Source organism: Nuphar pumila, chromosome 2, assembly GCF_984573655.1.
Source record: "Nuphar pumila chromosome 2, dmNupPumi1.hap1.1, whole genome shotgun sequence".
In the NCBI taxonomy this organism is placed as follows: Eukaryota; Viridiplantae; Streptophyta; class Magnoliopsida; order Nymphaeales; family Nymphaeaceae; genus Nuphar; species Nuphar pumila.
Genome location: NC_143250.1, coordinates 116,172,180 through 116,188,485, shown reverse-complemented (window position 1 = coordinate 116,188,485; position 16,306 = coordinate 116,172,180). Strand labels below are relative to the sequence as shown.

General features: G+C 36.8%; 1 protein-coding gene across 1 annotated transcript; it reads left to right on the top strand.

Moving 5' to 3' along the window:
- Positions 1 to 9,651: 9,651 nt before the first annotated feature.
- On the top strand, positions 9,652 to 15,692 carry LOC149846860 (uncharacterized). The gene is made up of 8 exons (XM_089996619.1): positions 9,652 to 9,774; positions 9,951 to 10,108; positions 10,341 to 10,432; positions 11,431 to 11,473; positions 11,597 to 11,653; positions 11,759 to 11,807; positions 14,226 to 14,476; positions 15,380 to 15,692. Exons 2-8 carry the CDS (start codon positions 9,980 to 9,982, stop codon positions 15,509 to 15,511), a joined length of 753 nt encoding a protein of 250 aa, XP_089852745.1. The 5' UTR covers positions 9,652 to 9,774; positions 9,951 to 9,979; the 3' UTR covers positions 15,512 to 15,692.
- The last annotated feature ends 614 nt before the right edge of the window (positions 15,693 to 16,306 follow it).

The following is a 16,306-nucleotide window of genomic DNA, read 5'->3' as shown; positions in this document are numbered from 1 at the left end:
GTCAAAATAAACATCAAACTTGTGAAATGGCTACATTTATGAAGCATGAGACTGATGCACCATAAGTTCTAAAGAACTAGTCATTTCATGTGGTTGTTTGTGCGGTCAATCAGTCATCATGGAAATGCTTGTGGCACATTCCATGTAATCATAATGCAATGGGAGCATTTACATGGTTCCATATTTCATATCATGACCTCAAGTGAAGAAAAAAAGAAGGATCTTCATAAAATGCATGTCAGTTTGTTCGATGTGTTTACTCTTGCAAAAATCTTCAGTTATGGCTACTATCTGTTCATTATGATGTTTATAATAGTTATACATGAGGAAAATGCATAGCATAATTGTATCATTCTTGGTTGCTGGAGACATTCAACTAAGTGAGTGTTTCAGACTTCTATGCATGTGCATATTGTTCTGTGCTCCATCAACATTGCAGCTGCATCACATGCAACCAGTACTGCTTCAATCCTTTGGTGTTGAGATATACTTGCCCAATTCATCTGCTTACATGGCCAGCCTGTTTCATGTGTTCTCTGTGTTAAAATATGTTGTACATATATATATTTATATATATAGATCTCGACACATACACATATATATATTAATTATATATATGTCTATGTGTCTATCTACATATATAAATATATATATATATATATATATTTATATCTTTTGTAAATAGACCCATATAGGGGTAAAACAGTCTTTTTACTTCTTATCGCATATTGTATTTTTTCTCCTTTTCTTTTATTTCTTTTCTTTTCTTTCTTTTTTATTTTCTTTATTCTTTTCTTTTTCCATCTTGGAATGGGCCCCACCTAAAGGGACGTTGGAGCATCCAACGGTCATATTTATGACCGTTGGAAGGGCTCCAACGTCCCTCTAGGAGCCCTTCCAAGGCCTCCTCTTTTGTCTATAAATAAAGGGGTTTCTCCCCCATTGTAATGTATGCTTCTTTGAAGCCTTTTGAGTGGAATATATATTTTTCCTCTTCTTTTGGGTGCCTTGCCACTTTAAGTGGTTGTGTTGTTCTTTTGCACATTAGTGGTTATTTGTGTATGTGCGTGCTCTCTTGTTTTGCTCTTGGAGACTTCATCCGGCACTTCATTACATGGTATCAGAGCCTTGGTTGATAAAGCTTCATCGGATCTTCTTTTGACAAGTAATATCCTTCTCTTTCGTGCATTTATATTCCTCTTCTACAAATGGCCAACAAGGATGCAAAAATCGACCTCTCATTCAAATTGGATGGGACCAATTATCGCATATGGGCGGCCGCCATGGAAAACAATCTCAAAGGTAAAAAACTTTGGGGTTATGTATGTGGAACCATTCCGGAACCACAATTGAAGTTGACTAAGTTTGAAGGTAATGAGGAAAAAGCTTTGAACGAAGAGGAAAAAGAGAAGGCTATTCTTGATTACTCTTCTAAAATAGAAGATTGGGAAAGTGAGCATGCTAAAATTTTAGCATGGTTCATGAACAATGTTGAATTAAAGATTTGTGCAAATCTCGCCAAATTCAAGAAGGCTAATGAAGCTTGGTTCTTTATGAAAGGCATGTACACTCAAAGAGACCTTGCTAGGCATTTCTTCCTACAAGAAAAGGTAAGAGCTACTAAACAAGGTGATATGAGTATTAGGGACTACTATAGTGCCCTATCTTCTTTATGGGATGAACTTGTCCTTCTCGAACCCCAATGGGAAGGTAGTGCTATTGCTATGAGGCAAGAGCAAATGGAAAAAGAAAGATTTTTCCAATTTATTCATGGGCTTCGCCCCGAATTTGAGCAACTTAGAGGATCCCTTCTCCATAGGGCCTCTACTCCCCTAAGTGATATTTTGGCCGACTTATGTCAAGAAGAGACTCGTTTGACATTAAAACGAGATGTTGATGAAGTTCATGCCGTATCTAGACCCGGCAACAATGTAAGGCCATACAAACCACCTCATTTCTTCAAAAATAATGGTGGTGGAGGAAGAAAAATCATTTGCCATAATTGTAATGAACCGGGCCATATTCGTCCGGATTGCCCAAGATTTAAAAAGAAGGTGGCCTCCGTTGGTGAAGCTCCTCCAAATGAAGACTCAAAGAAAGATGGTGACATAAAGGAGTCTCTTGCTCATCTTACCGAAACTCTTCAACAATTCATGAAGATGAGCTCCTCTCAGTTTTCTTCTACACCATCCACTTCCGGCGCCGCTATCTCCTCCTTCCCAGGTATGACCTCTTGGATTCTTGATTCGGGTGCCTCCTTTCATATGACTCCGAATGCATCACTCTTATCAAAAACAAGTCTCAACAAATTTAAATCTTTTGTCTCCACTGCCGATGAAACATCCTTGGATGTTGAAGGCATTGGGAATCTTGAGAAAACTTATAATGAAAACAAAGAATTTTTTGTTCCCAAAATTCGAATTATTCCAAAACTTAATTTAAATCTATTCTCCGTTTCCCAAATTACCGATTTTGAATGTAATGTCACTTTTTCACCTACCCATTGCTATGTGCAGGATCTCCGGTCCAGGAAGCGGATTGGGCAAGGCCATAGAAGAGGGGATCTTTATTATATGGATTTTTTGTCATTGCCAACCAAATCATTTTGTAATCATGTTCAATCCAAAGATATTGAGACTTGGCATAAAAGACTTGGACATCCTAGTGTTTCTAAATTGTATCTCTTTCCTTTTTTGGAAAAATTTTGTAATACAAATACATTCACATGCAATGATTGTATCCTTGGAAAAATTCATTCGCTTCCGTACTCTCATAGTAATTTTGTGTCAAAAAGACCTTTTGAACTTGTGCATTCCGATGTATGGGGACCGGCACCCGTTCTGTCCAAGGGAGGCTACTTTTACTATGTTAGTTTTGTTGATGACTTTACTAGATATACATGGGTATACATTATTAAAAATAAATCCGATGTCTTTAATAATTTTAAAGAATTTCATATTCTTATTCAAAACCAATTTCAAAACAATATAGCTATATTTAGATCCGACTCTGGAGGAGAATACATGTCTAAAGATTTTCAAAATTATTTCAAAACAAATGGAATTTTACATCAACGATCTTGTCCTAAAACCCCACAACAAAATGGTCTTGCGGAAAGAAAACATAGACATTTAATTGAAACTACAAGAACACTTCTTGTTTCTAAAAATGTTCCTAAAAACTTTTGGGTCGAAGCTCTTCTTACCGCAACATATTTAATCAATCGTATGCCCTCTGCTTCTTTAAAAAATGTATCACCGTTTGAAAAATTATTCAAAATAACTCTAGATTTTAATAGATTAAGGATATTTGGATGTAAATGCTTTGTGCTTGTTCAAGGACAAGATAAACTATCACCTAAAGCTATTGAATGTGCATTCATTGGATATGGTGAAAATCAAAAAGGTTATAGATGCTATGACACTCGAAATAATAAACTCTATATATCAAGGAATGTAAATTTTCTTGAAGAACAAAATGGATTTGATGTTCACACATCTAGAGAAAACCTTGACTATTCCTTCCTATTTGATCTTGCTCCTAGAATTGAAACACCAGATGCAAGAACTTGCGATAATACTTGTGATGGCATCTCCCATCATAATGATATACTTCAACATGGTAATGATTCTCAAGTTGAGAATCTTAATGAAATGAATGTATATACCCGGCGGTCAGGAATTGAACATCAACCTGCTCTTGAAAGATATTCTCAAGATCTCTCATTAGAAGAACCTATTAATGCACCTAGGAGATCTTCTCGTAATAGTAGACCTCCACAAAAATTTGCATCTTATGAATCTTTCTCACCTAATTATAGGGCTTGTCTCATGTTAATTCATTCATATCATGAGCCTACTTCCTTTAAAGAAGCTAAAGATCATCCACATTGGATTGAAGCAATGAAAGTTGAATTAGATGCTCTTAACAAAGCTCAAACTTGGAGTATTATTCCCCAACCATTAGGAAAAAAGGCAATTGGGTGTAGATGGGTATATAAAGTTAAAACCAAGTGTGATGGATCTCTTGAGAGATACAAGGCTCGTTTGGTTGCAAAAGGCTATGCCCAAGAATATGGAATTGATTATGAGAAAACTTTTGCTCCCGTAGCTAGGATGACTAGTGTGAGAACTTTAATTGCCTTAGCCTCCATTAAACAATGGCCTATATATCAACTTGACGTTAAAAACGCTTTTTTAAATGGAAATTTATATGAAGAAGTGCTTATGGATCCTCCGCCAGGTCTTGAAATTGGTAAAGGAAATATTCTAAAGTTAAATAAAGCTCTCTATGGTCTTAAACAAGCACCTAAAGCTTGGTATGATCTTTTTAGCAAAGTAGTTCTTGATAATGGTTTCTCCTCATGTTATACTGATACTGCTTTGTTTGTTAAAAATTCTAATGATCACATTACAATTCTGTTATTATATGTTGATGACATGATTATCACAGGTAATGATAAGAGAGGTATTAACCTTATTAAGAATATTCTCAAAGAAAATTTTGATATGTCTGATCTTGGTTATCTAAGATATTTTTTAGGTATTGAAGTTGCATACTCTCCCAAAGGGTATGTCCTCTCTCAGACGAAGCTTGCCTCCGACATTATTGACAGATCTGGACTGACTGATGACAAGAAAGTGGAGACGCCAGAAATAATCAATGCCAAGATGAGAGCTAATGATGGCACTCCTTTAGCTGATCCCACACCTTATCGTCAATTGATTGGGTCGCTCACATACTTATCCATCACTAGGCCCGATATTTCTCATGCAGTTCATAGTGCAAGTCAATTTCAGACTGCTCCATCCACCATTCACATGGCTGCTGTCATGAGAATTATCAGATATCTGAAAGGCACCATAACAAAAGGATTATTCTTACCCTCTTCTTCACCTCTTACTTTACTTGCTTATACTGACTCTGATTGGGGTGGTAACCCTGATGATCGTATTTCTACCACAGGGTATTGTGTGTTTCTTGGAGAGTCACTTATCTCTTGGAGGTGTAAGAAGCAACAGAAAGTTTCACTCTCTTCTACTGAAGCAGAGTATCGTGCGATGGCCACTACCACCACGGAGATCGTATGGTTAAGAAGTTTGCTTAAAGATATGGGAGTCTCATTCTCAACTCCCTCAAAGCTGTGCTGCGACAACAAGAGCTCTATCTACATTGCCAGCAATCACACCTTTCATGAAAGAACAAAGCACATTGAGATGGATTGCCATTATGTTCGTGATGAGTTCCTACGAGGCACCATTCAATTGCCTTATGTTCCAACCGAGTACCAGTTGGCGGACTTCTTCACCAAAGCTTTGCCATCGCCCCGTTTCTTCTTTCTCCTTAGCAAACTCTCGGTGATCTCACCGTGTGTTTGAGGGGGGGTGTTAAAATATGTTGTACATATATATATTTATATATATAGATCTCGACACATACACATATATATATTAATTATATATATGTCTATGTGTCTATCTACATATATAAATATATATATATTTATATCTTTTGTAAATAGACCCATATAGGGGTAAAACAGTCTTTTTACTTCTTATCGCATATTGTATTTTTTCTCCTTTTCTTTTCTTTTATTTCTTTTCTTTTCTTTCTTTTTTATTTTCTTTATTCTTTTCTTTTTCCATCTTGGAATGGGCCCCACCTAAAGGGACGTTGGAGCATCCAACGGTCATATTTATGACCGTTGGAAGGGCTCCAACGTCCCTCTAGGAGCCCTTCGAAGGCCTCCTCTTTTGTCTATAAATAAAGGGGTTTCTTCCCATTGTAATGTATGCTTCTTTGAAGCCTTTTGAGTGGAATATATATTTTTCCTCTTCTTTTGGGTGCCTTACCACTTTAAGTGGTTGTGTTGTTCTTTTGCCCATTAGTGGCTATTTGTGTATGTGCGTGCTCTCTTGTTTTGCTCTTGGAGACTTCATCCGGCACTTCATTACACTCTGGTCATTGGCTGATGTAATTTTACACCAAAGCTTATTATCTTTCTCAGTTTATCCTGCTGCATCCACTGTATCCTATTAGGTGTTTGCAGTTACTATCACTCACAAGATCTTGAAGCACTGTTCAACCACTACTTTCAATACTGTACCATGACATTATGGTTAGCTTTTCTTTTGCCCGTATGTCTCTCTAACGTGCCTTTGCGGGCACTAGTTTCTGATCTTATACTGTTATCCAGATGAAATTCATGTCACATTCTTCTGCTGTAATTTCTTGGATCCTCTATCTTCATTGTCTGTAATCTCTTCCATATCACATCAATCACTTTTGTGTATAATATTTAACCGACCCTTGTTTCTGAATGTTCACTTCTAATACTCACCTAGGGAGAAAATATATACTCTTAGCTATGAGTGGCAATTATTTGTCACCTTGATGGTCATGATCTTTTATCTCCAAAATATTTTCTTCATGAAAACTCAAAAAAAGAGGAACACTGCCTTTTGTACCCAATCATGTCTGCAAGACTCGGGCATCAGTGGCCTACTTTATCTGAACTTCTCCTCATAGAGTTCTTCAAACATGCAATATTTTCTGGCTTTTTGTTGTGTAATCATCTCTACTTGACCTGTTTAGGGTAGTTGCCCATCAAGCTTTATCATTGTGTGAAAGGTTCCTCTTTCATCACAAATTGTCCTACCAGAGGCTGGAGCATAAACTCACACGAATTTTCTGAAAAAAATAATAGAGTTGATTCTATTCAGTAAATTATATCTGACAAAGACGAATATGCACATTGATATAATTGTGTTGTTTTGGTGATGAGTGCTTAAATGCTAATCATATCAGTTAATCATTGTAGTTCAACTCCCTTTAAAAAAACTGACTAGATAATCTTTCATAACTTCTGTTTTTTTTTTGCGTGGGGGTGCCCCCACGCCTCTATGTGTGTGGGGGAAGTTCATTTCTGTCTCATTTGGTAGCTGTCTTGGCAATAGCGCTGGCATTAGTTTGGAAAGAGATGGTCCATCATCGGGCACCTCACCTTGTGTTGGGACGTTGCAAGTTCGAATTCCAATGGTATATGGTTGTATAACTGGTAGGGGTCTGCCTAACCCCATCTTTCTCTGTCAAAAAAAAAAAAACTATATGATGTTTGGTTGCTTCTCTTCCTAGATCCGTTGTTATCTCTGCTTTTTGCAAGTTTTCATCATAGTCTGACAGGCAATTTGTCTGTAGAAAAAAGGTCCTTTAATGGCCCTAAAAGTTTTTTCTTTTGATTATTTGCTATAAAATCCTTGCTTCTTGAGAAATTGAAACTCCTATTCCTATTTTACTGAAAAGGCCAAGTGCATTTGCAGCATAAAAAAAGAAAAAGAAAAAGAAAAAAAACGCTTCCTACGACCAGAGAGAGAGAGATCAGAAGCATTTTTTTAATTAACCTATGATTTAGGGGTTAAATGAAATATTTGGATAGTTAGGTTTCTCTATCATAACTGAGGGGTCTTGGCTTAGAAACCCATGGGGGCTATCTTCCAATCTGCCTGCCGAAAGAAAAAGAAAAAAAGACTATGCTAACACAAAGGAAGATATGTGCCTGGAGAATGGCTGGTTCCTTGTAACGATCGCTCTAATTACCTGTCTCAATGGTAATAGCCTTTATAGTAGTAACCAATAGAAAGAATACACGATAGCAACTAAGTAGACACTAATGAATTTCTTTTCAGGTTTTTACCTTTAGTCCGATCTAGTTTGAATATAACTAGTTTCTCGCTAGTATTAATGATTAAGAATTTCATTTTCAAGTAACCATGCCTTGGTTTTGAAACGATCGATACAACTCGTCTGCACATTCCATCCACTTGTGAACTAAGAATAAAAGTTCATAATAATATTGCTTAGTGCTTGAATAAAAAAGGAGGCAAAAAAGAAAAAATGGAGGTGATGTAAACCCCAAGATCAAATTTATTAGAGAAATCTACCCAACTACAAATTTATCTAGGAGTATCTAATAATATCTAAAAAAAATTGAAAATTGAAAGAAAATGCAAGAAATAATAGGAAACATACAAACTAAAAATTATTTCATAATCTAACTGTAATTTGACATCTAGATCTTCCATCTTTTTGTACATGAGAGTCTCTAATTAAAACCAAAACAAGCTACCAAATTTAATAAACTCTAATTAAGATAAGTTTCCATCCTGATAAACTTTCTAATTAGATGGTCAGATCCATCATTTGAAACCAATATCCAAGTACAAATTCGGTTTGATCTATCATTTGGGTCCAATGTCCAAGTACAAACTAAATAAAATTCAAAACATAATAGAGATCTTTTGAACCGGGTTCTTCTGCTCTACTCTTGCATCATATGGCTAGTTAGCCTTTTATCACACCGAGTATTTTGTGAATGGTGATCTCCCTGGCTTTTTTTTAGGGGACACATGCCCTAAGTGACTTTTGTAAGTCAACAAGTCTTTAAAATGTCTAAAAACAATGATCCACAATCATCAAAACTTTATAACAAAACCTTCTGTATCAAAACAAGTAGATCCAATGCATGTTCACCACTAAATAGAGGGTGACAAATAAATTTACATTACCAGAATATATAGAGATGACATTTGCAAAGTTTTGACTTACAAGCTATGTCACAGGGACACACCATTTTTGCTGCGTGTCCCTGGTGACACGAGCGGACATGCTAACAGGCACGGCTTGTAGAGTACAAAATTTCTTTGAAACTAATATAAAAATTATTGTCTATTTTTTCAAGTTCATTGAAAAACATATTTATTCATCAAATATCTTTATTTAATGCCTATTTTTTCACTAAAACGATTAGGCAAAATATTCAATGTGATCGTAAAGACAAATCAATGGAAATATTCTCTGGTAACAAGTCATAATACTGATTTACAGGAAGCCACATGGCTAGAACAGTAATAATTAACAAATTATAAGTTTTCATGCAACTAATTAAGTAAATAATAATAGTTATTCAAGTTACTACGTAATAGTTAAATTTTAAAATTTTTATATTATTAAAAAAATTAATAAATAATTCAAATTGATCGAGCCAGCCATGTCGCCTGCAGGCCGACCTGATCCCGGCCCACGTATATAACGGTCCGGATACCTAATGGGCCCGGGCCTAAAATCATAGCCTAAACCCAGCTTATCAATTATTTACAAAAAAAAACACCCTGACATTTCAATAACTGCATTTATCATCTGATTTGTTGTCAACAAAATACCATTGTATGACATAAAATGAGTTGTTCTATAAAAATAGAAGAAAAAAATGTTATTTTACACCTGAGGAAGGTTTTTGAAGCCCATAGATAAACGAGAGGTTGAATGTAACAGCGCAAACGTCCAGACCATTTTTGTAAAAATCAAACAAGTTAGACGGCTTTCTGCAAGCTACTCAAATCAGTAACCACGGGTCATGTATAGTTGATGGAGACTTCTTGTATTTCATGGGGTCTTTCAAAAGGTTCTCTTCATTTGGTAAGTTCGAGTAGCGTGTACGGTGGCTGCACGCCAAAATTCCAAATTTATCCAAACTGGAGGCAAGAGCCAACAAAGTGCATCTACACCGTCGTTTTTCAAGATGAACGGTTTTCATTTGGGGACCCTGTCAGCGACGACGCATCCTTAAGGTTGCGATACGGCGCGCCTTGAAGCAGGGGAGCAGTCCCATTGATTGCTATTTAACCATCAGTTTCACTCACCATAAAGGCTTCATAGCTCTACCCCCGCCATTTCTTTTCTCCTACTTTGTGCCCACCCAAGAGTTCAAGGGAAGCGGTATGTCTTCATCGTGTTCATATCTCCTTTTTTCTTTTCCTTGTTTGGTTTTGTTTCTGTTGGTGGTCTCAATTTAGTGTCTATGATATGAAGACATTTTATCTGTTTCTGTTATGCTTTTGCTTTGTTTCATGCAATCCCATGTATTGATATGGCTGAATGGTGTTGTTAATCAGCATCACTGAAACGAGATACTTCCTAACTCATGGGGGGAGCAGTGAGGAGAGATATTGCCAAGGATTTTGAGATGGGTAAAGGACGAAATGATGCTACTATGCCTTTGGGACATCTTCTTTGGGTGGAGATCAAGGATGGTATGTGGTGGCCTGCGCAGGTTAGTCGATTACAAGACTTACCATTGTTTTGAATGTGTGAGTTGGGAACGAGATTAGGAAATAGACGCATACAGATCGCATGAGTATGCTTTGAAGTAATAGATTTTGTGCTCTCTCTCTGAAAAGAGGGAGAAAAGAGTTTGTGCTTGGGCTTTAGAGTCAAGAATCTACGTGCAAGAAAAAATGGGTGTTATTGATTTTATGTTAAATTGTTTGATATTGCATGTGAAGATTGTGGGCGAGGACTCATCAGGTGCAAGGAATACGATCAATGAGGGGTTTGAGGGAGCGGTTCTTGCACGTATATACGGAAGCTACCAACAGTGAGTACAATTTTCCCCTGTTTCGATGCTTTTCCTGTTATTCATATAAACTGAATTTCAGTACTTGTGAGTAGAATGTCCTGAGTATAGAGTCGCCCACATAGGAATCTCTTGAGCGTGGTATCGAGAACCTCTTTGCGGGTGTTCCTTTTGCAAAGGAATGGAGGTGATCGACCAGATCGGAAGAGTTATGAAAGCCGATCACAGTTTTTCCCTCATTGATTCTGTTAAGCACTTGAGAATGGCAGCTATAATCTGTAGGCCACAACATTTCAAGTAATGTAGAGGCGATAAGGCTGCTGATGTATTAATTAAAAAAAATAATAATAATAACCATTTTAACCGTTGTCGGTGATTACTCATTAACATAGCCAATTAATAGCATTTCTGATACATCAAGAGTCCATTTTTGCAAAGTAAATGAACATTTGGTGTTTAAAATGCCGAAAAATCGATGGACTAAATTTGTTCTTTTGTTTTCTGATTTCCAATGGAAATTGATAGCTTTGAACTTCTGGCCTATGTAACACGGACTCTTCTAACGAGGCTCCGCACCCGCCTCCACCCCGCACCCACATGCTGGGTGCGACACTTGGACACAGCTTCTTGGTGATATGTGAAGTCAACCACACTGAGGTCCATTTCTATCCAAAAGTAGATTCAGTTAACCTTAATCAAGTCCATATATATATATATATATATGCACACAAACACCCGCACCCGCAAAGTTTTAATAACAACTTTCTCATTAACTTGGTACAAGAAATTTTAGTTGCATAATCACCCGTTTTACATAACTGATATTGTAATGGAGGTAAACTCCAAACAGTTAGAAGTTTTCCATTATGTACTTCAACATGGTGAAAGGAGTCAAGTACTAAAAGAGTTTCCAATATGTTTTTGTTTTTTCATTTTGTATGTATGTGTGTGAGAGAGAGAGAGGAAGGGGTAAGGAATGTTTAGCATTTGTGATTGTAGACTCCTTATGTTTCCTGCAGTTTGTACGTGGACCCAATGATGGATCGATCTGACTTCAACAATGTATGCTTTTGAGCTTTTTCTTTTTCTGGTGCTTTTTATTTTATTCAATCAAGCTATTCCTTCTTTTTCATTTATCTCTTTGTTGTTGTAATTTGATGTTTATGTTTTACATTGTCATGTTAGATTCTAGAGCAAAACAATGGTGACCTAAGTGTTACCTTTCAGAAATTTTTGGAGCAGGTAATTGGATCCTCTTGAGCACTTAGAAATGATTTTTCTCCTTAGTTTCAGTTTAGTCTGTCTCGGACTTCTAGCAGTGAAAACTTACTTTTCATTGGTCTGCAGGAACTTAGCCATATCAAATCTCAAAAGACAAAACCTTCCAATTCAAAAGGTGTGTTATATCTGTCACTGACATATTTTGTTTGCTGTAGTATCTTAATTTTGGAATATATGATCTTAGTTCGTGTGTGAAGCAGGCCATTTCTGGTTGATGGAGTTTAGATTACGTAAATCTATTATGCTAAGATGACATTTTTAGTTAATGTTAGAATTGTTCTTGGGTTCTCCATTAAATTTATTTGGACCTATTAGCTGATCTATGTTTGTAGCTGATATGTGCCATTTGCATGATTTGCAATATTTATAAGCATGTCTTTTGTGTGGATTCAAGTGTCATTTGCATCTTAGATAGTGTTCAGTTTATGTTGTTTTGTCAGCATGTCAAACACGCCCTCAAAGTATAACTTTGGAAAATGCAAAATTCTTTTCCAACCATGATTGCATGAAGTGTATATTGGGCCTGGGCTTTTAGAGGTAAGAAAGCCAACTTCAAGTGTTGTGGGTTTGTTGGAGGCAGAATATTATCTTTGAGGAGCAAGAAGCTAATGCCATAACTAGAGGAAGGGTCAAGGCCAAATAGGGTCTCATCACCTTAATGCATGGTATGTATATGTGCATGCACACACACTTGCACCAAGAAAAGTATTTAGATAAAAGTCCCTATTTGGTGGATTTGGGGATAGAATTGAATCTTCCTATTTTTGGGTGAGGCAAACAATAAATATTCACATAAATGCTAGATTCCCATACATTGAGAGGAAAACATGTCACCAGTTGATTGTTGCTTCATTAATGAGAAGATTAACATGGAAATATAAACTCCACATGCACCATCTTTATTCAACTGGACTTTCAGTAGATCAAGACTTGTAAAACTTGAGCAGCCAAGAGTTTTTTTTTTTCATTTAAGACAGATATTGAGCAAGCCAAGGACAATGTAGATGAGCAATATTACTCTCTCTCTCTCTCTCTCTCTGTCTCTCTCTCTGGTCCCATCTGTGATCTTCTACAATCATGAGGAATGAGATACAAGGAAATTGAAGGTGATATTTTAGTGCATCCTGGTTGCACGATGATACTTTATACTAGAGTAAATTATAGCTTGTAAAAGAAAAGGAGAAATATATCTCATCCGAAAATTTCAATTGCTTTTCTTCACAAAGAAGAAACTTTTGCCAAGCTTTTTGTGTACGGAAAAATAGTTTCTTTGTTAGAACTATGCTAAAGATCATGAGGTGATGGAAATACCATGAAAACCAAATTTTATCTGATTTTAGAGGAAAAGGTTCTACGAAGGAGAAAAGGTAAAAGGATTCATCTTCAACTTTCTTGAGGATTTCCAAAGTTGAAGATGAGTTGATCTAAGAATTATACCACAGTTCTTTTCTGAGTTCTATGAAATTTCACCTGTGTATCCACTAAAAAACAAAAAAATTGCTTGGTTTAAAGGCTTTTTAGATATACAGATTTCTGTCTGGCATTTTATTAGATTCCGTCATTTTTTGCCCCAAATGTGAGTGTAAATCTTAATGATGCAATTATGCTGAACCTATGTAGCAGGGATTCGGCTAGCAGGGTGCCGCACCTGCGTCGACGCGATGCGGGTGCCGCACCGGGTGCGGTCAACCCGACCCTGGGTGCGTTGACCGCACCCAGGGTCATTTCGGTCCATTTTTTGGATTTTTTTTTTTAAAATTGCCCTATGAAATGGGCTGCGGAATTTAAACCCCGCCGGACCCACGCTTGGGGGAACCCCGGACCCCCCTTCTCTCTCTCTCTCTCTATATATATATATATATATATATATATATATATATATATATATATATACATTTTTGCCTCTGCCCCACCCCCCCACCCAAGGTTTTTGAAAGTGCAGCACCCCCTCACCCTCACCCTCACCCTCACCCATGTAACATAGTGGTGAACCATATATTCTTCTCATTTTGAAGACATGCCAGTTATTTTTGTTAAGGATTAGGTTATGCACATTATAAAAATGTATAGTTGAGATTAAAATCTATTTTTATGCTTTTATTCACATAATGATCTTTTTTAATTATACATTGTTTATTTGGTTAGTGAATATTAGTGGCACATATTTTGCATTTCTGAGAAAGGGAAATGTCAACGCCCAATTTGTTTTCCTTTGATCCATTTTGCTTTCATCAAGCCCAGTAGTATTTCATTTACATTTATTTTGTTAAATCTCTGTATGCCAGCATATTATTAGGTGAGTAGCTGTGCAAGGTAAGATGACCCTTGCTTGATGTTTGCTGTCCTCTGAGTTGAGCATCAAGAGAGTTGTAAAGGGTCTCTTATCTGTTAAAGCACTCGTAGAATGAGCTTTTTGTCTATGTTCAACCAAATTGAGATTCTCTTGGTAATTGGTATCTTCAAAAAGCTGCCTCTGTTCATTTGTGTGGTCTTGACAAAAATATTTACCAGTTATAAAATATTTTCTGTACAGGTAAAGGCAAAGCTAAAACACCTGTTGACAAGAAGCTGAAGCGTGAAGCATCCAGTGACAAGAAGAAGAAAGAATCACCCAGTGACAAGAAGAAGCAAGGATCATCCAGTAGGAAGCGGAAGCAAGCAGCATCCAGTGACAAGAAGGAAGAAGTATCTACTGAAAAAAAGAAGCGAGAAGCATCCAGTAGCAAGAAGCAGAAGCAAGATGCATCCAGTTTGGCTGACAAAGATACAGATGTTTCGATCCTTGTAAGTTTCTTCCCTTTGTGCACATCATGTTCTCTTTCTAGGTTGAGAATCAAAACCCAGGTTGACCTAAAGATTATGTAGTGGCCTTATTCGATTATTTTTTCCTTTTTTTATTTTTTGTTGTGTTGCATTCTTTTCTTATTGGGGCCTGGGGGACGGGCAAATGTTTTTGAATGATCCAGCTCAACTTTGGTAAATAACCTACTTTGGGATTTTTTTTATATTTAGTTGATTGAGCCAATTGCATTTCAAAGGTTTATAAGATGATTCTGGCAAACAAAAATAGTATTATATGGTTGTCTGGTGAAAGATTATTGAACCAATTATCCAGCCTTCAGCCAGTTGTGTGTCCTATTTCAAACCCCTTGTTAAAGCAAAGGTTCCTCATTCTCAGGTGCTTCCTCATTCAGTAGAATAATGATAACCAAAGCCCTCCTGTCTGGTACTCTAGGTGCCTAATTCATATGTTGCTACAATGCTTAACCATAGGTTGGCCTGAGTTTGGCATTTCATGGGCACAGGGCTTGTCGGTTTTTGTAAAAGTTCTTGAACCTATAGACTAGGTCGAGTCAGCAGGAACTGATTGTCTGAATCCTAGATCAGTTAAATACTTACTAAGTGGAGAATCTTACTGACCTATCAATCTTAGCAAGAAAGTGACTATAGTCTACTGGATTGTGTTGTTGTCATGACTGGTCTTTCACCCAAAGTAGTTACAAATGTTTTTAGGTGGAAATAGATGATTCAAAGAGCTGAGACAGCTAATTTGGTCCAAACCAGACCGTCGGTGTCCCTAGTCACATTAAACACTAACAGTTGCATGGTCCAACTAGGCTGATTGATGCATTAGCAGACTTCTCTTTTGTGTTGACATAATTGGGAATCTTTTAACATCTCAATCAGGTGCTTGATCCTTCAGACAGTATTTCTGATAAAAGAGCAAGGCAACAAAGAGTGATGCGTTCACTTGGTCTTGTTGCTCCATGTGGTTCACCATTCGAGCGGCTCACCAGTGAAGAGATACAGGCCCCATAATAGTATTGCTACAATGTTTCCATTGAGATTGTAGTTATCTGTATGAACCTCCATCATCTGATCTATTCTCTCCATCCGTTTCCATCGAAGAAAGTTACAAATGAACCTTTAAGTTTCGTAAGGTTTTGTTGCTCCTGCATGTACACTTTACCAATCAATATATCTCGTTTTGTTATTGATGACTGCGCTTGTTTATGGATAGTTGATGTCTGTAGAGGCCAGGCAAACGCAACTCCAATTTTTTTGAAAGTTTTTTTGTACAAATGTGATAGGATACAAGTAGTTAAAGCAAGTCATGCATCTGATTTTTGGCCAGGCACCTAGCTAAACTGGCTAGGTCGGGGATATCCAAAATATGAAGGATAATCCCCTGGACTGGCATCCTTCAAGAGAAGTCATTTAAATCTACAGTTACTACATTGAATTAATGAACTGGTAGGGGTCTGCCTAACCCGAGCTTGCCTTTCCAAAAAAAAGATGGAGATTTTTTCAGAGCTTCAACATAAATTGAGCAATTTTGATACCCCAAATAGTTTTAAGTGGGTTCCTATCTTTCATCCCATTTAATTAAAAATAGATCCTTATTAGTTTAAATCAGGTTAATACTGACGAATTAACATTTGATAGTGACTACACCCTTCTGATGACTTTGTTTCTTCCATATCTAACACTGAAATTATTGAGTTTCCATTATAACGACCGTTGAGATTTTTATTTTTGATTCATAAATGAAAGGAAAGCAATAATTAAGGGCTTGTTTGTTTCATGTAATTTTCATGGGACAATGATGAGCTG